General features: G+C 37.2%; 1 protein-coding gene across 1 annotated transcript in view; it reads right to left on the reverse strand.

Annotated features, from left to right (window-relative positions):
* The window catches only part of LOC129200354 (protein SHQ1 homolog), a 35,363-nt gene extending 8,791 nt beyond the window's left edge, over positions 1 to 26,572 (reverse strand). The window contains exons 1-5 of the mRNA XM_054811685.1: positions 26,548 to 26,572; positions 25,388 to 25,524; positions 23,524 to 23,577; positions 20,802 to 20,925; positions 12,950 to 13,070 (exon numbers count right to left, since the gene is read on the reverse strand). Coding sequence (XP_054667660.1) covers positions 12,950 to 13,070; positions 20,802 to 20,925; positions 23,524 to 23,577; positions 25,388 to 25,524; positions 26,548 to 26,572 — 461 coding nt within the window. The remainder of the gene's footprint in view (positions 1 to 12,949; positions 13,071 to 20,801; positions 20,926 to 23,523; positions 23,578 to 25,387; positions 25,525 to 26,547) is intronic.
* Positions 26,573 to 27,969: the final 1,397 nt, after the last annotated feature.

Consider the following 27,969-nt stretch of genomic DNA (forward strand, 5'->3'; position numbering starts at 1 on the left):
GTACACACTGTTGCATTACAGACTATAACAATGGACATAACTTTACACTTTTCATTGCAAAGTACCTTATACATCCTTTAACCCCAATTCCCCACGAGCTTGGGGAAACTATTCACAGATGTTATTTCATCTAGCTCTGGGAACACAACCTTTCTCTACAGTGAAACATGGCTAAAACTTAACAAAGCATAACAATATTACCATCGAGTTTGAGGGATGTAGTGGAAAAGAAAATACACAGAGCACCTGAACCACAGGGCAACCCTTTCATGGAAACAAAAGGCCCTCATTCAGAAGAGCACAGATAATACTTGTCTATACTTGCGCCACGCACAGAAAATGCTGTAGGTTCCTAATGAACAGAAAAGTCTAAACCCTATTTTACATGCCTTTTCAAAATGGCACCTCTATCCACAAAATTCCTATTTGTGTCAGTTAAACAGAAAGATGAATATGCAACATTTGAAAATCACTTTCCAGTTTTTATTAGCTGGATGGGTCATCGTAACCCTACCTGGCTTATGAGATCTGAAAGAATCACAGCATAGGTAGTACAGCCAGCAAGATAAACACAAACAGAACCATTCAACAGTTTCATGTGCTTAGTTTATTATACATTTCTATCATAAGAGGCAGAACCAATAAATAACCCCATTAAAATCTCATTAGCTCTGATCAATGAGTACGGAAGATAAGAACAAAGCTGAATTTAATGTATTAGTGAAAGAGCAACAGGACCATTTTCTTCAGGGCTCAGGTAAAAATTAACCTAAACTTTAACTAATCTTCTACATTATCTACAGCAAAAGAAAGACAGATGAGTGTAAACACAACAGAAACATTTGTTCACATGATTCAGTACGAGATTAACCACTGTCTTCATAGGACAGAAACACGCCATCGCCACAACACAGCACTAAAGACTGCTTAATTTCTATACCTCCTTATGAAAAGCCAGCTGCTAAAATAAAGTGTGCTCAGTCTGTTCAAGATATTTCATGCAATTGCAGGTAAGAATTCATTCCTTCCATTTCTCAAGAGGATGGATTCTCATTTTTAGCCTAAATAACTTAGGATTACACAGTTATACTGTCCATGTCTATACCTACTGTTAATTATTTCATTCCTAACAACTCCTGGAAATACCAGGCAACTTCAATCAAATTTAAGAGCAACTAGAGGTTAAGAAAGATCTTTAAATTCCTACATATTTCATGCAAATGAGCAGAGGTAGATCAAAAATAATGACCCTCAGGAGAAAAGGCCGGCAGAACACAGCTAATGTGTATGGGCTTGGTAGGAGGACACAGCATGCACATTCCAACCAGCTGATCAGTGCTAAGACCAGCTACTGCATATGCTGCCTCTTGCCTGGTGAAGGTGTCAAAGGATGTGGTGAAGAGATTAGGGCACAAGGCTTGGGTTTGTAAAAAATTTATAGAATCTTTTTTTTTTGTTTTTCCTCTCTCCCTTGTAGACATCAAAACAGAGACTGGAAAAGTGTTTGCTGCACAGCAAGTCTTTATCTTAAATATAGGAAAACCACACTATATAAAAAAGGGAGCACTGGGTTCAAAAAGAAGTCTGGAAAATACATCTGCCCGTAAGCAAGATGCCACCACTTTAAACTGACAGGATTAGAAGAGAGTAATCCAGCATAAAGAGACTACTTTTAACAAGAGAAACCCACCACTTATCTTCAGGTGACAGAAAGCAGTCCTGCACAATAAAACAATGGCTGATGTGGAAGAATCCAATGGGTTTAAGGGGAACATAAAATGCTTTCATCTTGAAATTCTGTCTTTCAAAGGGCATTACATGAATTCTGATGCTAAGAGAGTGATATACTTACACTGCGATCCAACTTGCAGTCTTGTAAACATGAACTGCTATCTACATAGCTTAAAGTATTACAGTTTGTTAACCATAAATCAAATACAAAGCACAGCACCATCATTTCAATTTAAGTGTCTTCTTTTATGTTAATAAGTCTGAATATTTCAAGTGACTTTCCCTCCATATTTATTCAGAAATTCTACAGTGCTTCTTTCATAATGAATCTAAATACTGCATGAGCTGAACTTCACATTTATAAATATTTTAAAAAAAGATGAAGCTTTCCAATATAACATCTTACCTTCATTACTTGGCCTTTTTGATAAATTGTAACCAAACATATCACGGATTATAAAGGAAATCAAGTACAGCTTACTTATGGAGATGTTACTATGAAAATATTCATAAGAGAAAACAGACTTAGAATCAATACTGGACTATAAAAAGAAACTCAACACTATGTATACGTTCTAAGAATACTTTGAGCTTAGCAGCAGCTCAGTGTTGTCAAAATAGCTTCAGTAAGTTGCAACCAATCCAAACATCTAACAATGGCACAGCTTCCAAAGTTATATATGATAAATACAAATAATGAAAGATGAATAGATAACTCACCACAACACAGACACAGAGAAAGGAACATATTTTATAATGTGATATAAGTATTGGCTGCACTACAGAAATGGAACGCTGTCAGTTTTTCTACATTAGTCCCATCTCCCTCAAATTTCTTAACTCCCATTACCTAGAACTTGGTCTTCATGATCACCACTGGTGATCTAAGAGATAGCACTCCTAACACTGTAAATGATACAATTCGTATTACAATATGGGAATGAAAGATACTCGCACAAAGCAGTGCAGAAGATGTGAATTTTAGTGTCAGGATAATGCTAGCAAAGTCATGTATTACAAAAATAACAATGACAAGCAACAGGCTTAAAGGCACAATTACAAACATATTATCCCAACATGATCCTACCCATTTACAACAGAATTTATCCACCAAACAACAAAAGTCCTAGTGAAGTCGATCAGAGTTTTAACTTTGACACTGTTCCATTGCTTCTGACTGACACCCGTAATACCAGAAGAGAAAACACCACCTGTAGCCTCCCCACTCACAGTCCATTCTCAACTCATCCAATCTAAACACTAAAGGACACCAAATCTGAGCATCCTGCAAATTCCTGGCAAGGGCCTAAACTGAACAGTCTGCTCCCACCTTCTCCTCCCCACACCCTGTTGTGTCTGTAAGGCACCTGGTATCAGATACTCTAGAGCATGATCATGCCTCTTATGAACAATAATAACAAAAAATAATAATTAATAATACCACAATCACACCCCACTGAATTGGCTGCAGGGAAACTTGCAGGCCACACATGCAGCGTCACGTAGCTGGCCCACTCTGTGCAGTTCTTGCAGAAAGGAGACCCCAGGAATAGTGGGGAGTGGGTGTTAGGCCACAGACTAAATTATCATCTCATTCAACATTTTTTCTCTCTCATTCTACCTCTGTTCTGTCTTGAGATTTATGGGACAATCACTGCAAGGGGCAGGTGGAAGAGACCAAGGTAGCTACCGACAAGGTTCAACAAAACAGGAAGATGTTATCAGCCTGCAGATCTGCTTCCCACTTTGATCACAGCTGCACACTCCACCTGCTTAGAAAAGCAACAACTACACAAGCTCATCCTTCCCCTAGTCAAAACAGAAGAAGAGTCAGCTGAGATGTGCTGACTGAAAAGACATGACACAGATCGCTGACCCTTCTGTAGGCAGATAGGAACTGCCTCCCAACAACTTTGGAAAATCAAAGCAGTAGCCTGAGGGGGAAAAAATGGCTTTCTTCTTTGCCTTCTCTACCCACAGCAAGGTGCATTCAGACACAGCCTGAAGGAATATGAGCTATAGAAAAGTGATGGAATAAATAGGAAAAAAAACAAGAGAGGAAAAACATCAAAGGAAACTGCAGCTAGCAGCTGGGAGGAGAGATTAGACCCCTTGTTAAAAATCCATGTTTTACAGGGCTTGCTAAAACATATATAAAGGGGAATTTCTGGTATTATATCCACCTGTCTATCACATTTTTCAGCCTTCAGGGCAAACAGTGTCTTGCTATAAGCCTCTTAAGTCAGTATATTACATGGGTATTGTTATTTACAAAGTGCTCTATGTGCACCTACTGCTTTACAGGCAATTGAAGTGACAGCTCAGGCCTTAAATAAGATGCAACATTTAATAAGAGGCATGGCAGCCCAAGATGACAGTAAACAAAAAGAAACAGTATTAAAAACATGCATCAAAACAGTGAAAGAAGAGACATATATAATGTGCTTGCAAATTATTAGTTACTATTTTTAAAATCAAAGAACTGTGATCTAAGGATTAAGAGCGGATGACTTGGGATGAAAATAAATAAAACTGGGTTCTCTACCAAATTCAGGCACCAACAATCAACGTACTCTTTGATAAACTGGCAAACCCTTATCTAAGTTCTAAGGAAAATGATAGCATTTCCTCTTGTAAGACTAGAAAAGGCTGTTTCAGTAGCATAAAAAATTGCGCAGAATCTCAAATACTTTCTGCAGCAGACCCATAGCTAATGTTTGAACCATGAGGTATTTTTTTGAGCTGTGCTTTCTTGATGGAAACAAATAAGACAGTACAGAATTACCCAACAACCTAGGGAGAATGAGCCAACTCATAATTACTTTTCACTAGAAAAATATGAAAACTTATTGCTGCCTGAATTTTTCCTGTTTCCTGTTCAACTAGATGGATTTTATTTGTAATTCTTTTTTGTTATACTACACAGTGGCTAAAACCCAAAATTTCTGTCCCATCATACTTGGACACAAGTCTAAATCAATCTTTAACTTTCTTACCAATGAACTGCTGAGTTTATTTGGTCTCTCACCATAACATAGGTCATTCACACACATACAATCATGGAACATTTTTTTCCCCTAATTCTCTCCATTTTTCAACATCTTTTTGAATAGACACTAGAATTAGTCTGTGTTTTAACACAGTCTCACAAATGATGCATTCTAAGGTCATGCCACTTCCTTCTCCTAAGTGATGCTACTCTGCTTCTTCAGCTGAACACTGCACTCACCCTCTTACCTCCTCAGAGGTGAATAGGTGCTCAGGTTCAAACTGTGCTCAAGCATGACCCAGCCTGGACCTGCTGCCTTCAACTGTCCTATATTCTCCAATCCATAACTATGATCTACAATCTTTTATTGTGAATGTGCCATCCTATACATGATTGTATAAAAATGCATATTGTTCAAATAAGCACATGTTGCCAATCTGGGTCAGTCTGTGCAATTCGTTTTCTACCTTTAAATAAATAACATCTAATGTCACTAGAAATTTTTATCTAAAAAGATATACACTGTATTTACTTACAGATTGTTAAAGATACTGGACAGTACTCTGACAACAAAGGATGATCTTAACTTTATAAAGCAAAAAAACCTGTCTTTTCCCCCATTTGTGTTTTGTTTTTTCCATTTTCCAGTATCTCCTAGAACATTGGCATATTAGTAACTCCTACAGTTGATGGTATGTAAACTGAAATATAAATAAAATGAACCTCAGAGAGAACATTTGAAGTGGCCACTCCCATTATTGGTAAAAGCTTGAAACCCAGCTGGGATATCTGGAAGTTAACACACCAGTACAGGCCAGTAATATAACAAGTCACCACAGGACAACAGGGGTGAAGCCTATATAACCAGATAAAACACAGCTTTCTTACTGTGTTCATGGAAAAAGTGTCATCACAAGCAGCACCAAGATTTTTTGGTTTATCCCTTGTACCTGTATGGCTCTTATTAAGCTGAAACAGCAAAGGAAAGAATATCTTTCAAATTAACAATCTCCAAAGTTTGTTTTGCAGGGGGCTGGAGGGCAGGAAATTAAGTGGCTTCAGTGTATCCACAATGACAATACCATTAGTGAAAAATATAATCCTCTACAACGTAGGTCAAAAGAAGGGATTTTGCAATGGTGACACTGGGGTTGTTACACTATCTGATAAATAACATAACTGGCTACATCAGAACATACACTAAAAGCATATGTTACTGGCAAGGCTGCTTTCAAAGCAGCAACGTCAAAGAAATTTGGCTTCTCTGCTCGCTCACTTTGAATACTGGAGTTTTTATCAAACCTGAAATTAGCGCTGCCTTCACTAAGCTAAGGTTAACATGGGCAGCGATGAAGGCACAGTGAAACCTAAGCTACAAAGCAGAGTACAGTTGACTATGAAACTGTAATGCACCTAAACCACTATATTACGAGGTGTATTCTTCCTAAGGTCTTAACTGTAGTCTGTTTGAAGCACTTCATACAAATCAGTTTAATCCCACAGAGCCAAGCAGCAGGATTTTCATCCAGAATATATTACTGCTTTTGTCTTTGTTGTTCTGAATCATGGCTGCTGAATCCAAGAGGTTAACAGCTGAAAATTAGCATATTCCTCTAACATTTGGGGATGCTTTAAAGCACTGATTAATTTTTCTTATCTGTTAATATATCCCTCCCCATTACAGATCAAAAATTCAATATACATACATGTTAGAAATACACCTTTTAGGATAATTTTGCTCCTGAATCCTCCTGTCTGAACTTAATGTTTTCATAGTAGAGGTGCACAGTCAACAAGAGTTACTCTATTCACCCCTCATTTAGCAGCACAATCCTGACTTTCAGATGTTACAGTTGAGTCATTCCTAGGAACATGGGAGTGCCACAAAGAGTGAATAGAACTTCATCAATATCAACTCTACAAGCAGCAAAAAAGCAAAGACCGAAAGATTTTTACAAGCCTGTTTTTCCTCTATTCAAGTATTTTGAGCTTTACAAAACTTTAAACCAGTAAACAAAAATGCCAAGAAACAGCTGCAAAAATGGCACAATCGAAACAGTTTCTACATACTTTGAAACACTTTTCAAAGTTTTCTAGATCTTCGCAAATAATAACAGTAAAGTTTTCTAAGTTTGCAGATGTATGATCAGTTTCACAAATAATTTTAACATACAGTTGGTATGTAGGTTAAAATTCTATTTACATTCATCTAAAGATCATAATATTTGACTCTACAAGCTTAAAGATGTTATATGTTACAAAACATTTTCCCAAATCTAGCAAGAGCTTAAGCTAATTCTTTCAGGAAGGCTATCATACATGATCTGTACTCAAATGCTTTTAGTCCTACATGCAAGCACAGCATAGGATATGGGGGGGGTGTGTGTGTGTAACAAGATACAGGGAAAATAAGTAAGATGCTCTACATAGGAGAGAACTTCTTGGAAATTAATAGCAGACCTATACAGCTATGCAAATACTTCTATGAACTGAGGAGAGGCTGTTGAAGATTCAGTGTGGTACAGTGTCTTTAAATGGGCGTGACAGTCAAACTATCAGCACTACTCTTATTAGCAAATGTATGAAAAAATGTTAGTATGCTGCCTTATACATTCAAACTCACTCTTTTCTACATATATATAGAGATGATGACTTGTAAAATAAATATTTAAGTCAGTTAAAGCCAAGAAAGAGGTCAGAATGAACATAATCTTCCCTCTACTAAACTTTACCGAACGCAATGGACTGAAACTATGATGCTGAAGGTTGAGCTCCTTACTTCTTGTGCACCTTAAGATAAACACAGGCAGTAAAAATCCTAAACCTCAAGGATTTTTTTTTCCTGTAAGACTTGGGCTCTTTAATGCTTTTGCAACATCAGGCCTTAACACTTCAGGCCCCCATTACACTATATTGATTAAAACAGTAATTCGGAAAACCTAGGAAAAATAAAAGGGGGGCTGAACAATCACAGCCAATCTCATCACCTCAATGACATGCTGTGAACGTAATTAATCCTACATTTATTTAGAGAACTTCACACCCTACACATAAAGCAGCAACTCCCCGCTGGCTTCAGACTAGGTAATTATGTTGTAACAAGGACTAGGTTTCGATTATAACAAAGAGATGAAAAGGAAAACAGACCTATGAAGCTAGCCTATCTTTTAGGGTATGTCTCACTGCAAATCAAGAAAAGCAAATATAACATGGGTAGAGTATCTGAGTTAGCTTTAATTTAGTTAGGTCCAATAGAGATAGCAGCGTCTATGGAGACTGCATAAATGCCACCAGGAATCCTGGTTTTTAATCTAAAGCAAATAGTCCATGCTTGAACTGGCACATTACACGTACAGTCACCAAAATTAGCAAGGTTGCATTTGTTTTAGGTATATGTGCTCCGCAATATGAAGGTGCAACTACAGAGCACGCATACATTAAAGCAGCCTATATATTGGTATAACACGTCAAGTTGCAGCTACAGTTCCAGAGGGGATGCAGCTCATCTCTCCTAACATACAGTTCTCCTCTACTGAAGCTACTACAATACACAACACAAATAATAATTTTATTCTTTATGGCATCAAACACCTTATTCTCCCGCATTCCTCATACCCATAAAACTTTGAGAAGTATACAACTGTACTAACCCCTGGAAAACTGCCAGGAACACTAAGAGCTTCACCTCCAATTCAGGAACACAGAAAACATCCATTTACTAAAGTGGTACACGTTTAAAACTAAACATGTATTTAAATGTTAGGTAAAAATATTTTAAATCAGCATGGGCTCAATTGTTCTCTTACACAGGCGTGCAGAACAGCATGCACTTAACTGCCTGCCTGGACAAGGACTCATAGGAAGACACTCGGCCTTCCACCTAGCCACTCATGTTATGGCCAGCAGTCATTACGCAGCCGAGCTACCAGAAGGCACGTACGTACAACAGCGGACAACAAAAAGCAATGTGAATAGAGACCGGCACAAAGGGGAATACAAAACACTGGAGAAAGACATCAGCCTACACAAAGGAACCTCAGCACAGCAAGAGTCAGTGGGTAAACTACTCCGACTTCTATAAAGGACACAACTCCTGTGGGGTCACAGACACATAACTCCCTTCCAGCAGAAGGGAAAAAGCTCTTCTGCAACAAACCCACACCTAGATTCCCCTGGTCTCAGCAGCCTGTATTGCAGCTATCAGATAACCAGTGGTTTCCCCAAAGCTCTTTCTCCTCTCTCTCATCTTCTTCTGCTCAGAGTAAGGAGTCAATAAATGGAGAAGAGCTCAGACTTATAATACAAATTCAGTTTTAACTTCAACTTGGAGAGGCTGCCATATGTATTATAGTGGTTTGTAAAAGCTCTGACCTAAAGAAAAAAAAAGCATGCAAACCAGACAAATTAAATTTAATTTTATTATGGAAATGAAAGTAATAACAGAAGTGACAGCAGGGTGGATGATAAGCTCACTTAGCAGGGGGATCAAATGAAGTGATGACATGTCATTATGACCTCAGGGGTTAAAGATGCAATTTTCCATCTGGCTGCATCTGGCTTTTCAACATAAATGTTGACACCACCTGCTGAGATTTACTACAAGCTGCTTCCATAGGTCTTTGTCTCACTTTTGTTATCCAGGTTAACATTTACTTTTCCCTCTTTTCTGGTAAGTTTTGCTGAGCAACATGCTCCCTTTCTTCAAAACCTAATGAACAAAGGATTTGACATGCCACTTTACACAACAGATCAAATTATTAATAGTAACTTTACAAGCAGCTCAAAGAGAAATAGTAGAACCTTAGAAAGCAGGTAAAATTAGCTTTAAGATTGCAAACAGGAAGATGAAATTTCAGCTACACTTGCTAATATTTTGCATTGTCTAAGACTTCTAGGAATCTAGTTCTCTCTTAATAACAGGTATCCAAATGAAATAATTTATCTGAAAAAATCTTTAGAATTAAAGAACTAGACTGTGTTCACAATATTGAGTATTAGCCACCTGCACGTGTTTTATTCAACAGCTTAATCATTTCCAATTCCAGATACATTGTGTTTAAAATAAATCATATTTTGCAGCCCAGTGACACATTCACTTATTCATCTAATTTAGCCACAATCAAACTATGACCTCAAACCAAATTTGTAATCAACTATTGACACACTGTTGGCTATAAGGTTTTTGTTTCCATGATAAATATTTAAATGCCAGTACCTACTGTGGTGTTGCTGTCTTGCAGGCTTAATCTGGGAAGAGGACTGCATGCTCACTACCACTTGATACATCCATTACATTTTTGCCTGTGCCAAACTTTTTTCCTAAACCTACAGCTCCCAGACTTTTCTCCGCCATTACAGGTGAGCTAAAAAGCTTGTTTCCAGCTGTTTTTGAAGTACACAGATTCTTCACTAGAAAGAACTTACAGTCTGTCTGAACTGTTTAAATAAAGAGGCCCCTACCTCCACTAGGACTTGGTTATATACCAGGAAAGAGGGGAAGAAAAGAAAAAACCTCCACAGGTTTTTGAGAGCACCCTGGGACTACAGCTATGAAAAGAGAGGAGAAAATGGAGACAAAGAAAGTTAATGAAGCTTGCATGGAGCAAAGAGTAGCTAAGAAACAAAACAGAGAAAGTATCCAGACTGATTGGACACGCAAATAAATTCATTGAAACACCATCACAAAAATACCTATAAATATCTTCCCCCTCCCAAAACTCTTGCACCACAAAGCAGGATGTTACAGAATAGAAGATGTACCACCTCCCTCTCCAGATACCTTACCTTGGGGAGCTGGGAACCCTTGTTCTTAACAGACAAGTCACCACTCATTTCTATATCTGTTAAGGTATTTTCTGAATGACAAGTGAAATTTGTTTTTGCATTCAACATAAGGGAAAAAACAAAGTGTTCCTGTTTACTTCGCACATGCTCAACTTCAAGCACATGCTTCATTGCTAAACTGAACAGGAGTGACTTAAGCATATGCTTAAATGCTTTCCTGATTCAGACCCTAAAAATAGGAATGTTTTTTGCAGTTCCTCTTTCTCTTGTTCTCCTAATGACAGACAACTATTGTGCCATGTCATTATGACAATAAGATAGCTTAATTGCCCTCTTTCCAGAAGCTGTCAGTTCTGCTTAACTGGAACATAATGTATGCGTCTGGGAGTAAATATGTTAATACATCACTCATATCTACCATACATTTTCCTCTGCTGTATTTAAAGAAAGCCTTGGGGTTTATGACTGACTTGCTAGACATTATATTCATTGATATGGGCAGCAGTGATATTACTGTATTATGACTCATTTCTTCATGAAAGATGCATGAAATAACTTTTTCCTTCTTCATTTAGTGCACTTTTTCAACTCAACTTCAACCTGAATGTGAATTTCCCCATACTTGTATTTAAGGCCTCCTCAAAAAATTACAGCATATAATGAACTGGCTGTTCCTGTAACTCATCAGGATTGAGCAATCAAAATGTTTGGAAACACCTGTGGTTGCTTTAGAATCCCAGACTGGTTTGGGTTGGAAGGGACCTTAATAAAGCCCATCTAGTTCCAACCCCCCTGCCATGGGCAGGGACACCCTCCACCAGACCAAGTTGCCCAAAGCCCCATCCAGTCTGGCCTTAAACACTTCCAGGGATGGGGCATCCACAATTTCTCTGGGCAACCTGTCCCAGTGTCTCATCACCCTCATAGTGAAGAATTTCTTCCTAATATCTAATCTAAATCTCCCCTCCTTCAGCTTAAGGCCATTCCCCCTTGTCCTGTCACTACACGCCCTTGTAAGCAGTCCCTCTCCGGCTTTCACAACATTTTGTGCTTTGTTACATATAGGAACATAGTCACTGAAAGCATACAGAGAAGAGTAAGAATCAAAAATGTCTACAACATGCAATAAGCAGCTATGAATTGAAGGCCTTTAATTCTCTAAGAAGTACTGGTAAAGTCACACTCAAAATATACAGCCTGTGCAAGCTGGCTCAATTCTCTTTCATATTGCTCTTTCTGATCATGATTATTACCAAGTTCCCTCTATATCCTCTCACTGCTTTTGTGTCTTGTGCACTTGAGAGGTTATTTTTTTCTCCCACAGTCTCTCATTAAATTGTGAACTGGTATGCAAAGACTATTTTTAACCACTGTTTTATGAGTCTATATGTTGCTATATTAACAAATATGACAATGGCATTTTTTGTGTTTATATTAGTAATGCCTTCCTTTTCAGAGAAATATTACTTGCAACTCATACACATACTTTTGTGGGCCCTTCAGAGAAGGCTGTGAAGACATAAAAAGGAAGGAAGAAAAAACAAAAGCTGTATGAAAAATAAAAATAAATCTGACAAGAACAATATAAAGCTTAGTAAGATTTGAACACGCAACTTTCTTTGTTCATTTAATCCATTAATCACTGTTTTCCTATGAATACTTTGGTTTTTAAACCATTAAAGCATGCTGATACTTCTAACCAGTCTGGTTGCAAAGTTCCCAGGACTCTGGAGATAAGTAAAGCCACACTGACTCCATCGAAAGAACACAAGTGAGAGACCAAAGTGCTGAAGTGCAGGGACTTCGCCTGGAAGCGGCAGAGTCACTGTTTCCTCTCAAATGAAGTGAAGCCAAAGCATACTGCCAGGAAGAGAGAGCTGGCAAGCAGCTACAGGGGCAAGAGTACACAGCACACAGAGATTTGTGACAGTTATTCTGGTGTTAATAATCAATTAGTATAACTGCTACAGTCTATAAATCAACTGTTTCATATAGATGTAAATGGTTTGCATGTGCGCCTGACTAGAATTGAAAGTTGTCAGTTCTATTGGAAGTTATAAATTCAACCCTGAACTAGGGAGTTGTTTCCAACATTTTTCCTAATGTTACATAACTGCTATATAAAAACTTTTCTTAAGATCACAATAGAATGAAAATTGCCCAGAAGCTGTTTTCCCCCCCAAACCATTAATATATTAATGAAAATTCACATTTTTATTTAAAATACAATTCCTCCTCCTGTCCCCAAAGATGCCACTACATTAAAAAAAATGCACTGAATGTCTATTCTTACTATGTGTGTTGGATAGCCAAGGTTACTAAATGAAAAAGACTCATCACATTTCCATTTACAGGAGACAGCATTTTTTTTATTTTACTGATACTTGTTCATAGATGAAGTATGTTAAAAACATTTCCCACATCAATAACTACTTAAGAACTTACTTGGTTTTTTGAATCCAGATGCAATAGTCTGTAATGAAGAGATCATTAAGGATGTAGCCAGGGTCATTCTCCATAAAAATCTTGTGAATGTCCAGCAGACACTTCAAAACTGCAGCTCTTCCTGGAAATAGATTTTTATTTTTTTTGTAATTCACTAGAAATCATAATAGATAATCTTTACCATCTTCTCACCTTTGAGGCTTTAATAACCATATCTACAACCATCTTGCAACTTTAAGCTGATTCAAAGTCTCAGAACAGCAGTAATATGACTACGCCCTTCAGTACCCACATCTATGTGGATGTGGAGCCTCTGAATTCAGTAGGAGTCTCTCTGCAAGACTAAAGCCTCAAGGCATAGTCATGCGTGTAATTCTCTACAGCTGAAGTAGCCCCCTCCCCCAGCTTTTCCACTTCTCCCAGCTGTGCCAGCCCTAACTGTAGCACAGCCATACAGTGAACCATATTTAAAAAAAAAAAAAAAGGGCAAGCTGAAAAGTAACTCGCAAATAACAAAAAGTTATACCTCATCATTTATCTGAAGAAAGAGAAAACCTGTTTCCCCATATGTGTACACAAATACCTGTGCTGGAAAATAAAAAGGTTGGGAACACGCAGCACACAGCAGGGACGAGCACACAGGAGCCCCAGCAGTTGTAAAGCCAATGTAAGTGACACCATCACCTAACGTCTAACCACTACCTTGAATTAAGCAGAACTTTTCCTACTTCTGTTCATTACAAAATAATTTGGCAAAGCAAGCCCCCAGAACGAAAACCCCACTTCAGGCTCAAGAAGGTGCCATTTGACATAGAGTTGATAAATGCAATACAACATTAAAAACTTGAATGTTTTCTCATTCCACAACCAGAAATCTTTCTGTAGTCAGTTTAATTGTCTTCATATGCCACCATCATTTATGAAGAAAATTGATTAACATAACCTCCAATTAGCTGGAACTCCTCCCTTAGTTTTCTGATGAAGGTTGCTGAAGGGTTAAGTGCGGGAACACTAAAAAAAAAAATAATTTTCACTGTTTAATGGGGGGCGGGGGGGGGGGGGGGGGGAAAACATTCAAATGAAAACAGCCACTACTGCAAATGGAATCTAATAACTCTCTCCCAAGAGGCTGGCTCCTCCTAGGCTATGAAACCTGAACATGGATGAAATTACATTTTACAGATTAGAAAAAAAAAAAAAAAAAGATCAGAACTCCCCCTGCTGTTCAAGCACAAAATTTGTTTGTTTTTAAGTGATTCTGTGCTGAAAAGACACATAGACAGAGAATGAAAGTTAAAGGATGTGTGAGATGCCAATAAGGAGAAAGAACCTGAAGAGTAAAAAGCCATGGCAAACAGAACTGAAAAAAACCCACTGGTTTGGAAGAAAGCAACTGAAGAAATGTCAGGAAAGAATGCAAAAGAAAACAGAAAATCCCAAATATAACTGATGAACTTTTAGATTGTATCACCATCAGTGCTTGTCAAGCCAAGCTTGTCAAACTTAACTATTTTGACTAAAAGGAAGTATGCTGTTTTAAAGAGAAGTGATACGTGGAATTAAAATCTTGCTAATTTTTTTGGTTCTAGCTGTCAAGCTGCCAGCCAGAACCATTTACAACATCCACAAGTCTTACTTATCTGCCAAGTAACAATGTAAATTAGTGACGGTAACACTAATTCTCAATAAAAGTAGTCTTTCTTCATAAATTCAAATTTTAGATTACAGTAGCTTAATGGGCCTCTAATCGGAGAGGTTGCAAATCTAGCCAGACTTAATAATATAGGGAACCCCACATACAGGCAAACACACAGAGCACGGCAAACTACCAAATTCCTGCTTCCAGAATATGCATCCTAATACGTGCAGCTTATAAACAAGAAATCCTCCTACAAAACTCCATTTAACTCCTTATCATAGGAAGAAAAAAAAAAATAAGAGGTGCGGAGCAAATACTATTTAAGCCTTAACATAGGCTATTCCATGACATACAAATGTTTCTTGGCCTATTTCCATGAAATTCCACACCGTAGGTTCTGTCTTTGGATATCTACTTCAGTTTTCAGTAGACAGCTGTTCTTAACTTTCAGGCTGTGGTTAGGTATTCAGTAGTATTATTACTTACACTGCCTTAAATACTCTTAGTTGTACTGCTTTGCCTCCCTCTTTTCCACAGCTCTTTGCGATGTGCCAGTGCAAGTACTGGTGAAACCATACAGTGAACTGCATCAAAGAACAGATGAAGCCAAAAACCAAACAGGCTAGGGGCTTTTTTGGCAGTTATGGCAGTCCAACTCACTGAAAGGTTGTCTATCAAAGCAAACCTAAAATGTGCTAGTTTTAAAAGTTTTACTTCTTTTGTAGCCCCAGGGTTGTCATTTTTTAGAATTCACTGTATATTGGAGTTAAGAAAGCCATTGAATAGAAGACAACGATATGCCAAGGATAATCGATTTCATTTTCTTCACATAGCTTAAAGAGGCAAGTGCTTTTAAGTTAAAGGGTGAAGAAGAAAAACCATCTATTTAGAAAAACAGCAATAAATGTTTAAGAGCAGGCACAAGAAACTTTTATAATAATTTCAGGAAAATATGAATGATTTATTTTTAAGTCAGTTTTTGCATATCTTCTGTGTAAAGTTACAGCTCTGCATTATACTGATCAATAAATACACTGCTTTTTATATACAATTTCCTGATTATTTGAAAAAACTAACTAGTTATATCTAAAAGTACAAGTAAAAGAGATTCCAACTTCTGTAATAGAATCAAAAATATTTGATCTTCTAAGCTATTAAAATTTAAGATGTAGAACATTATACAACTTAAGAGAGACTCTAATACCCTGTATTTTTGTGGGTGAAGGCATGAAGATCTGCGTTAGAGGTAAAGGAGGATAACAACCAGCTTGAGAAGTTGGGATATACTGCAAGATGGGGTATCAAATCTAAGTACTAACCCATCGTTTTTCTGAGACAAAAGTGGTTTTCTTTTCCTGCCCTTAAAAATCATTACACTGCTGTTGGGGAGGAGTTGTAATTTAGGAGGAAAAGCTGCAGAGTGTCTGAGCAGACAAGGCAAATATCATGAAAGTCAGTGCATATGTCTGCAGATCACTGGGTTCTTCTGGAGTTCATTGCTATGACAGCTGGTAGACAACAGCCCACAACTTTAATTCTACACTTCAGGAATCCAGTCCTCTTTCCACTTATTAGTTCAAAAAAGGATACAATTTGACCTCAGCTCTGTATCTGCCATTTGATATAATAACTTACTGATTTTACACCATCATGACATTCTACCAGCTTTAATCCTGAAGTTGGAAGCAAAGAAAATTAGTAGTCCCATCATTCTATTTTACATTAAGTTATTTTTCCTGCAAACTTCTATGTTTTTTCACATTTTCAAGAAGGAGGAGCATTCACCTAAAAAGATAAAACTGAACTTTACTGTCTCATTAAAAAGTGAGAACAGCAGCATTTTTAAGAACAAGAAAAGAACTCTTACAAACTTTTAAATGAAAACATCCCAGTAGTACCTTACCCAGCTAGGGGTTCTGTTCTTAATGGATAATTATATCATCCTATATCTAGTAGTGTTGTTAGCTTCTGTATGGAAAGAAGCAAAGCATATTTTCTGTTGCACTAATGAGTTTTCTCTTTATTATTAGCTCGTAGACAATAACTTCCAAATCAGTATTATGCAATGGTAACACAGTGTCCATAAATACTGACAGAATCAGTCCACACCGCTTACTCACTACAGGTCTACTGAAAAAAGGCCCCATGTATTTAGATAAAAACCACACCTGATAAAGTTTTGTCAAATGCAGTGTATACACTTTGTTGGAAATAGCATTGTAGCTGGATGTACCACTGCATTTCTTTTCCTTTTTTAATCCTATCCAAAGAAAAGATAAATACAGTAGATATCATACATAACTACATTGAATTTTGAAGAGTTTTGCTTAAGTATTTTAAGTAATAGAGATCACTAAAACAACATATGAAGAAATCTGCTGAGGACCTCAATGTTAACCAGCTTAATGCATTTGTCTTACAATTAACACTTTGGCAGGAAATCTTAATTCAAAATAAAAAAGTGCTTCAACCACATGCAAAGATCCATAATAGCTTCAAAAGCTATCCTGTACCTTTGAAGCGATCCACCAACATAGCACTAATATTTTTAAAGTCAAGTCACGTAACTCAAGGGATAATAGTTCAGTCCCATCAGAATTCTTTACTATTTTTAAATCAATTAGTTTACTGTGCTTATTATTATCAAAACATTATATTATACTATGCCCCAACTTCTGTTACCCGCATCCTGAAAGAAACCTCAAATCAGGATGAGGCCAACTCAAAGCGATTCTTCCTTTAAGTTAAACACCAGTCCTCTTGCATCTACATGAAAAGGAATAGTTTTGTGGTACTATTTAATTGAATTAATTACCTGTTACTTGACAGTCATTTTTACCTATGTTCATCACATTACATATAGCAATACAGTGCCGAACTGGTCAGGCATTATTTCCAGTAAACAAAGAGGGTAACGGAGCACTTTAATGCTCTCTCTAACCACTGTGCTTTGCACAATGCATAGTTCGTAAGTATTTTGTAAAAACAGAAATTCCTCAAAAGCACGGCTGAATTTCCACTGAAGTTTGAAGAAGGAAACATTTTGACTGAACAAACTTTGGCAATACAAGCATTATCTACAAATCCATTTCTTTTAAGAATACACAGACACACACTCCCCCCCGCCCCCTTCTGATTACAGACAGGTAGTACATCCATTTTGTATCTTTCCCAATCCTTTGGCAGTTGACTATTTAAACACTTAGCACTTTTCACACTATACACACACCATAACGGTAAATACTAATTTGATACACAAACCCCAGAACTTTCAGAAGTTAACATTAATCACCATTTCTTTTATCGCCACACTGCTAACTTGCTAATGCCCCTCCCAACAGATTTATGTCCACATGAAGGAAGTAATGTATTTCTGCCTGTTTCCCAGGCAGCACCTGGAGATTATCATGGCTCATACTCAAGATTGTCTCCTCCTCTCTACTATTAACAACTCCAGTTGAAATGGGCACATATCCTCTTTTCTTGAGGCTTGCACATGCCTTTTCAGTGTCCTGAAGGTCCACGGCCAGCTCTGCAGAGGCAGCAGGTCACCCCATCCTGCCCCGTTTCCCACGCAACTAGCACAGCACAGAGATGCACAAAAGGCAGCTGGCCCTGCTGCATTTCTTAACTTCTTCCAGTGCTTCTAAACTATTCTAACCATCAACAACTAAAGTTGAATTTCTGTTAAACCTGATGGCAGTAATTTTTATGCAGATCACTGAGGACAGAAAAAACAAGGCTAGCCTATCTCCCGACCCAGTAGAGAATGAGTTACCATACCCAAACTACCCCTCCAGAGAAGATGGGGACTTTGCTGTTGGAACAAAGCAAGAACATCATGGGCAGCACAGGGAGACCGTGACAATAAGCACCACTGGGGCCACTGTGTTTTGGAAGCAGAGCATAAGGAGGCAACAGCAGCCACACGTCCAATGTAGGAGAATGGAGCAGGAAACCAGACAGAGTTATTGTAGATGCCACCTCCCTTAGCAAACTACTGAAAATATTTTGTTGGATCATGGAGTGTTCACTCTGATACCATTCTCCATCATAACATTAAAAGAAAAGTAAATAGCTTACCTCTGATGTACTAGCCTCTTTAAAAAAAAAAACAAAAAACAACACACTAAAAGGCTGGCAGCACCGTATGATTTCAGTTTTGTTACCAGAATTTTATTTTTTCACATTTATGAAGAGCAGCATAAGCCAGTGGAGATAAGTGGAGAACATATATCTTCCCCTTAAAACTTCTCTACCTGACTGTTATAATGTAAATGGCATTTTGAATCATCAATAGTTTTTGGCAGCAATAAAGATTAATATTGCCAATTGTGGTGGTTTGGTTTTTTTTTAATCCCACAACTCACAAGCACTGAAAATAAACCGAAGTGCTGTTCTCAGTGATTCTTCTGTCAAAAAAAAAACCCCAAAACCCCTAACACTGAATGCTTTTTTAAAAGTACTAACTCACATATAAATAGAAAAGTTGTAAGTAACTTTAATAACCCATGATATAAACATGGTTGTCTACAACTGCACAACTGAAGCTGAAATAACCATAGGTTTGAAAATTTGTACTGTTACATGAAAGCTGTCTGGGATAAACAGGGAATATATATAAAAGAATGTCACTGCTGAAAGAATAATTTGCAGTCATTAAGATGATGACAGCTCCTCCTGAATGTGAAACGAAACAAAGCTACAAATATGTAGTGTGTAGTCAGTTTTTTACTTCAGTTTTAAATTTTTTTTTTTAAATATTATTTATTTTTCAATAGAATAGTTTTCATGGTATTCACTGCATGTTTTTTTATGAACTGCTCTACTTGGCTGTTATTTAGAACTGTCTAATTTTCCTAACAAGCAGAAAACTAAGATAACCTATGCAAGTCAGAGATTTTGGCCTCTCGTCCTAAGAGAGAAAAATTATAAAGGAAATACTAAAAGAACAATGACGCAAAACAAGTTTTGATGCTGACACAAAGTCAGGATTTCGGTTTTTCCCGACTATCACTGGATTTCCCATAGAGTCATCTCAATCCTACAGAGAACTGTAACACTGAATATGAACCACAAAACTACCCTTTGCCCTCCAACGTATGATTCTGTATGGCAATACTAAAACTGGCACACACAAAGGAACAGTTTAGGAATTCAAATGGCTAGATGTCAAATACAGTTATTTTGAACAGGGAAAAAAATAATTAATGGACTGTCTCAAAAAAACCAAAACCCAACAACACACAAAACCAACAAAAGATCTAATTCTAGAAAAAGAAACTGGCAAAGTAGAGCAGGAATTCAACATTAGGGCAAGCTTCCTTTCTATCGAAACCCTATCATCACTGAAAAATGGTTAAATTAAAACATAGTTCTTCCAAACAGTAAATCATGAGAGAAAGCTGCCCAGATTTACAACTGCAAAACCATGATGAGAACTTAATCAAACAGAATAATTGAAGAGGATGCTTTAAAAACTCTCTTAGATGGAGACAAATCATTGAAGTTATCAGAAATCCATCTAATCTTTTTTAACAGGGCTTCAGTCAGGTAATTAAAGAACACAAAAAAGAACAAAAAAACAACCTGACTTCCAAAATACTTGTAACAATAAGTGACCCTGCTTTGAAATAAAAACTTAGATGCCATTAGAACAGGGTCTAAACCAATTAATTATCTACTACCCTAACAAAAAGCTTCATTAAAATGTTCTTTTCCAATAAAAATCTCTTTACAGACAAATACAGCATACAGAAAAATACTTTTAAAATCAACAGAGTGTGAACAATTACAACAAAACTATAATGTTCTCTGAAGACCTGTTCCCTGAAGCTTTACAAATCACAGTTGGACTATCCTGATTTATCAAGATACAAGATCTGATCAAAGATTTTTCTAAGGATGAGACATTCATAACATTTCTTCCGTGTGGATCTTCTGACATACAGCTGCATTTACACCACAAATGCATGTATCTTCCACTGGCTAATACATGGTGGCTGCAGGGGCTTCTTCCTGGTTAAGACACTAATTTTGTTCTCTTCTCTCCCCAGCCCCATTTTCACAAAACCACAGGACCATTTCAACGTCCAGGAATGTTGAAATCTATCAAGTTTGGGTGAAACTGGCAAAAGATTTAAAAGTTATAAAAACAAGAGACATAAACGACGTGGTTATATAGGCATCACGTCCAATCCCTAAAAAACTTACCTAGTTGCAGTATCATGATTGTATCACTGAAGGCACGTGTCACTAATCCGAAATGTCTGTGTAGGGGATAGCATAGCACTCTTCTTCCAAAAGATACCAGGACGTCATGAATGCTAGTGAAACTCTGTGTGTATCAGTGAAAAATCTGAATTAGTCTACTTGCTTTTCAATACAAAGAATTAGGGTTTTTTTGTTTTCCTTTAAGGAAAAAAAGTCATAGCAGCATAGAAAAAACCCCCACATTTTTATATGTTATGCATCTAAAAATCTCTATTTTAATAGATCTGGAAATCAAGATGTTAAATAGAAACAAGACACTGCACATTTATTTTGCGTGGCAGGATAACAGAAGTCCTATACATTTTAGTGGTTTTGAATTAAAAAAGAATGTAGAGAACATTAGAATAGAATATAACATCTAACTCAAGACTTTGCCATTCTTTAGATTAAAGCAATAAATTACATCTGTCCCACATTATTACATATATTAAGGGGAAGCTATAAAAAGCCTTTTAAGAATAAAGAAAAATTAAAACCACATGATATTAACAAAATACATGTGTACATATAAGATCTTTAAAAATGATACATGACTCTGCCTTTCATGAAAATTATAGATATTCAAGACAGGGATAAATATATCTGCCTAGGGAAAGCATTCATTGTCCTCCTTTACGAGTGAGGAAGACCTCCAATTTACTCAGGCCAGAGGCATTAATGAGTTAAAGACTTTCTTAAGAGACTGATTTCCTTTCCAGCTTTGACTTTTCAAGACAAAATATTCCATTTATGAATTCAAATAAAAATATGTATTTTTATCTTGAACTCTCAATTTATTAAAATTAATAAAAGTGCTTTGCTTGACAGCCAGCACTTTTTTGCATTATATGACTACCCCAATCTATTTTTCATTTTAATGGATCGCCAGTAAGCATTTAAATAATTTATGTTTTGTTATTTAATATTTAGAGTCTAAGGTGTGTACATGTCATGCACAGCAAAATGGCAGTCAGTTCAAACAAACCATAGCTGAGGCAATTTTGTTTACAGATTGATGAAAACACCCGCCTCTACATGGTTGGTATAACAGATATAGTTATTAACAGCTTGGTGCCAGGAGACTGAATTTTTGGGTGTGAAATATACTGTTGGCACAGGCTGCGCCAAGAACTGCTCATTATAGGATAAGCACATGCAGAAGATCCTTCACTATGTTAGGATATGGATCTGAAAAAAATTTGAGCGATAAGGCAATCACTGCATTTTAACTGCACTCCTTAGCGACTTGCTACTGCAGAACATTCAAGTGGAAACAAATTAAAACTAACAGATCTATAAAACCAGTTGTCACAGAACAAAGTTATTACTGAATATAACATTCGCCACTACTAGAAAACATTGAAGGTCTGAACCAAAAAATCCTGTCAGAAATTTCATTTTTGATCCTGCAAACTGAGACTTGGCTCAGTAATTTCAGGAATGAGGACAGGACAGTCCTTTCTAGCTTGCTGCCATCATAAAAAATAATGGATTACAGGCCAGGTTAAGTCCCTCCATTTCCAGCTCTGTAACAACTTAATCACACAGGCCAGTGTGCTTTCAGTAAACAATTGGAAAGTGCAAGGAATAGAATTCAGTTTGTTTCCTCTAGTCTATGCTGGTTTCAAAGGGCTAGCAGCAACTAAACAGAGATGCGGCAATAACACTGAGAAGAAGGGAGCAGGTAAAGCAACACATGCCCACTGATTTACTCTGCAAGAAACCTGAAACAAAAGTATTCAGCATTTGTCTGAAAAAAATCACACCACCATTAAAGCCTTAACGACAGACAAGTTTTACAACTACAGAAACTGATGTCTTTTTGCTACAAGAATATGGAAGTCAGTTTCTCCATTTTAGGTGAAAAAAACCCACCCAAACCTTTTGATTGAGTCCTAAGAGCTTTTCCTATTACTGGGTTTGCATTTACTTCCAGCCTTCCAGTTCCTCTCCAATGTACTCTGAAGCCACACAGCAGAATGGAGAAGCCAGAAGCCACTGAACTGCAGCCAAGAAAAAAGAGCAAGCTAGAAGTGCCGAATGATGAACTAGGAAGGCTGAAGAAAGGTCTCAGCAGTCGAAACCCCAGAATTGAACAATAAGCTGCTTTATTAAGGCCTGCCAGCTTCAAAAGTTATTAAAACATACATCTGAGGTAGGACTTAAAAGACACAAGAACACTAAGAAATTACATTCCTGCTTTTTATGCCCTTTACCCCCTTTCTATCTTAACATGCTTTAGCCAGTTAAATGGGAAGGTACCTATGACTTCTCATCAAGGAGCTAGAAGGCTCTATTTTCTTGCCCCAAGGATGGAGTTGCACACACATACTGTGGACACATGTGAGAAGTAATTACAGTTACTTCCTAAATAAAGGTCAGAAGCTAGGGACAGCAGTGCAGAAAAAGCAACTTTTTTTGTAGTGCTTAGCCTTAGCTTTTCCAGAATGGGCCAGCACAAGGTCCAGCACCCAGACAGATGAGAGGCCATACTCCAGCCTCTTGAGGCTACTAGTAGCTGGGAGCCCAGAAATCACAATCAATTTCTTGTAACATTAATTAAAGATGGCATACACTTAATTCATCTTCAATACTGAGAGTAAGCTTTCCACAAAGGCAACATACAATACCAAAACCAAATAATACAGCAAACACATAATGAAAAACGTAAGTTTTAACTTACCTCCAGCCAGCACAATGTTGCACTCAGTTTCCTGATGTTCCAAGATGATTCAACCTGATTTTAAGAGGAGACCATAAAACAAGTATTATCTAATTCAACATTCAAGACTGCTGGCAAACTATTTAAGATAACATTCTGGCAGCAATTTAAGAACCTTTGTGAATATGAAGCAGTAATTATATTACGTGCATTGAAATGGTCACAGGACAGCATTAAAAATTATATTCCAATGCAGATGTTAAATAACTGAATTGGTTTCCGTATTGGGAGTATCTATCCCACGCACAAAGCCTTTAAAATACAACAGTAATCATAGAAAAAGGGTATATTTAGTGGAATTCTGTCCCTTTTCACACGAGCAACAGAAACTTGAATCAACAAAGCTCAAGCTAAAATGCCCTGTTTTGTGAAAACAGCTCAAAACTTTTGGCTTTCAGAGAGGCTCCTAAAGCCAGCAGCACATGTAAAATGTCATTACTCTTAAAATGTGACAGATTCATAGTATGTGTGTGGTAGTGTGGTCTACTGGGATGATTAGGGCAAAAAGCCAGGAAGCCTTGATCTATAATCCTGGCTCTAGTAAAGATTTGTGTGGCTTGAATGTCTTGGTTCTCCTTTTAAAAAGAGGAGAAAGAAAGAAGAAAAAAAAAGGAAAAAACCCACAGTGTGTTTTCCACATATACCATATGGTTATTGCAAAGATCAATAAAGAATTGTACAATTGTGTTCCTTGCATATTTGCAATTTTGTGCAACACTAACACACAAATACAACAACCATCTTAGACTATATTCTGTTGAATAAGCAGGTCTGGACGTTTCTGCCTGCCATTCAAAAATCCATGCCCCGCAATTCATTCTGATTAAGACAGAATGGTTTTGATTATTACGTTTCAATATTTTGATTAAAAGCATGGAGAAAACATCTCATTGGTTATTATCAACAGAGGAGATGCTAGGCATAAAGTTGTATCTAGGAAGCAAGTCCATTTCAGAAACATCCAGAACAGCACGGAATCCATTCTAAACTTCTTAATTCTTTATATCCTGTAAAAAGCCTACGATGCAGAACACTGGCTGCTGCTTGTGTAAGAGATGGGCAACACTAGAATCCTGAAAATGGAAACATGCCTTCCTACAGTGTTTGAATACTAGAAGAATAAAACTGTGCATTAGGATTTTTTTTATTTTTTAAATGTGTGTCAATTTTTAAAATTTCTAATGTCTCACTCTAATTTCCAGAATGCCTCAGGAAACACCTTCCATACTCAGTGCATATGCTTTAAAAAAAAAAAAAAAAAAAAAAACAAACCACAAAACACAAAAAGACCCCCAAAAAAACCCACAAAAAACTTTTGTTAAAGGCATATAATGGCAGCCTATATAAACACTATGTGCAGTTTCAGTTCTACGGACTTAATAATTTTCTATGCTTTTTCAGAATCCAAATCAGTAGTGGTGTTATTACAAACACACCTATTACAGAACTGTCCAAAAAACAGAAGGGAAGAACCATCAATATAAAAGAACAATTTTTTTGAAAATCTGCATTTACAGAAATCAAGACTCATCACAATACAAACCAAATCAGAAACAAACAGAATTGTCTGGAGTCTCCTGCAACTCCACTTCTCTCCTACAGCTCAAACACTGCTCCAGAAGAACAGAAGTATTTAGAAATCATATTAATCCCCACGTGCACCCCAACAGCTCAATCTAGAGATATAAATACTTTCATTTTACATTTCTCATTAATATACATTTTTAATTCTTGGAAGTTCACTTTAAAAGGTAAGTTTCCTAAATGACAGTACAGGGTCCAGCACTAGGTTCTAAAACATACTAATTTTTTTTTTTAAACTTACATTCTTGTCTCCTTCATTGACACAGATTTCATAGCAATATGCCAGAAGGATATCAATTAAACCAAGATATACATGATGACGGCTTCTTTTATCCAGAAGATAAGATTTATTCGTGAACTTTCTCAGCTGCTCTCTCTCTTCTCAGAGAAGACAACTATAAAAAGTAAAAGGATAATTGATTATGAATTTAAAGCTGGCACATTCATTTTAATAGGTGGTAATACTACTTCAACAGTCTCTTTAAAAAGATCGTGTAACTAATCACAAGTCACTCATCACTCAAGAAAGAAAAAGCCTAAATCATTTCACACTTTCACTTTTAACCTTTATTAAACTCTGATATATTCCTTTCAAAGTCAAGTTCCAGCCCTGCAATGTACTGCATGTACACACTGGCAATTCTGAACCCCTCTGAAAGTGCCAAGCGTTTCTGTGGATGCCTGGGTACCTTATACAGAGATAAATGCACAAGTTAAAGCCCATGTTGTATGGGATAAAAATAAGAAAACAGGATAATAAAACCAAATATATTTTTGATTGTGGAAAAGGGCAAGAACTAAATAAATAGGGAAGGGAAAAAAAGGAAAGGTACAATTCTATATTTCTAAAACCTCCATTTCAACTCATGAACTTGGCATGATTTAGGAGCTTCATTTATGCTGTCTGATAACATCCTTCCAGTGTGTGAGGAAGATCAAAGAAAGATCAAAACCCCATCCCCACCGATGAAAGCTGCATTTCCTCCCAAATCCACCGTCAGTGACCATCATATTTGGCTTATCTTCATTGCACCTCATTTACTTAAGAACGGCTATACTGAGCCAACCCAAAGAATGTTCTCTCACCAGTACTTTCTCTTTGGGATGCATGATGAAGATGACAAAAACTAACATAGCAGGCACGCTGTGACTAAATCAAAAGTACTTCTCTAGGAAGCAGTGGTATAGACATGGATAGCTAAGATTGAATATTGAATGGTAACCCTTCTGAAGAGTACTTAAAACACTTCAGAAAGGATGGCAGAATTGCCTTGAGAAATAACAGTAGAGATTAGTAGTTAGATAACTGACTAGAAGCCATCTCTGTACAAACTCCAAGTCAATCAAGAAGCCATTTAGTACAATTAAAACAGCCAGAAGCCAGAGCAAAGAGATTTTCACCCAGCTGCATGGAGCGCAGCGCCATTCCATGTCAACAGGCTCTGATTTACTGAAGACAGGATAGATGTAATGAGCACATTTTGGTCACACCACAGAAGAAAGTTACAGGTACAAGGAGGAGAGCTGAACGGGAGAAAGCACTGTGTTACTTGCTTAACAGCTGATGCTTTGTGTGCATTGAGGAAGTCCCACTCTGTGATTTGTTCAAGCATCAGTAACACTGGAAGCAGCCCGAGTTTAAAATACCCACACACTGAAGGAGATTTCTCTGACGACAAGGAACAAGCTTAATGCAGCACTCTTCTCACTCTTTCAAAACACAAGCCCTAAATGCCAAGGGTAGATACATGATGTACCCCTTAACTGATTGAATTTTAATTATTAGAGGGGGGGGGCATGACCAAAACCTTACAATCAATATCAAAATGCATCTTCAATTATTCTTTTACCACTCCTTTTTTGAGTCAGTGTGTTCTGGCATACTTAGCTGGGGGCAGAGAAAAACTGTAGGTTAGACGTACAAACTTTGAAGTGTAAAACATTTAACGACTAACTTGCTGAGATGAGGCAGGCACCTCGGAAGGGTCAGCCTTTGTGGCTCCCAAGACAGATCCTTGAATACTGCTGAGCCATCATCTTCATCAGCACTAAAGACTTGACCTGATAACCACAACAATTCCTGCCCCAACTTGATTCCCTGTTTTTCTACTTTAGGATTTTGTACCTTCCATGATGGTATTTACCTCTGGAATCTTTGAGCTACTAATGATCCTGCCTCAAAAATCCTACCTGCAATTTCACTGTTGTTATTTTTCTGGACTCTCTCACAGTTCTTCCTCAGCAGCACATGCCAAGGTTATGCTGCTGGGCATAACCCATAATCCAAAGCCTTGGACCTGGGATGCAGGCAGCGAAATTCCCGGGGGAAGCTTACAGCAATAAGTTACAGAAAGAAAAGGTTACAACTCTTAGTAAACAAGTGCCTTTTTACACCCCTTGTCCATTTCTTCTATCATGAGGAATGAGGATTGCAAATGTGGTTATAGATGTGTCTCCTCAAACACTGCTGATCATCATTCTACACAATCCACAGTCTCAGGGATACAATCTGCCTGGAAGACATGTGGTCGTCTTTATCCCAGGAGCTTTCTACAAGCTTTCTAGTTTTATGACATGTTTTGAAACAAATGTTTGTAATGCCGAAGGCATGTACATATGCACACACCTCATCTTGAGACATAAAATTACGAATTAGAAAAAAAACCATTTTTTAATGTTTCTTCTTTATGAACTTTTAAAAATGTTTATATCAGCTTTATAACCATGAAATACTTGATTTAAATCCCTATGGAAACTTCTTGATGAGCTGAAACTTTCTCTGGAGTCAAGCCAGTCTCCATTTATTTACAAGCTCCCACAAAA

Source organism: Grus americana, unplaced genomic scaffold (genome assembly GCF_028858705.1).
Source record: "Grus americana isolate bGruAme1 unplaced genomic scaffold, bGruAme1.mat H_66, whole genome shotgun sequence".
In the NCBI taxonomy this organism is placed as follows: domain Eukaryota; kingdom Metazoa; phylum Chordata; class Aves; order Gruiformes; family Gruidae; genus Grus; species Grus americana.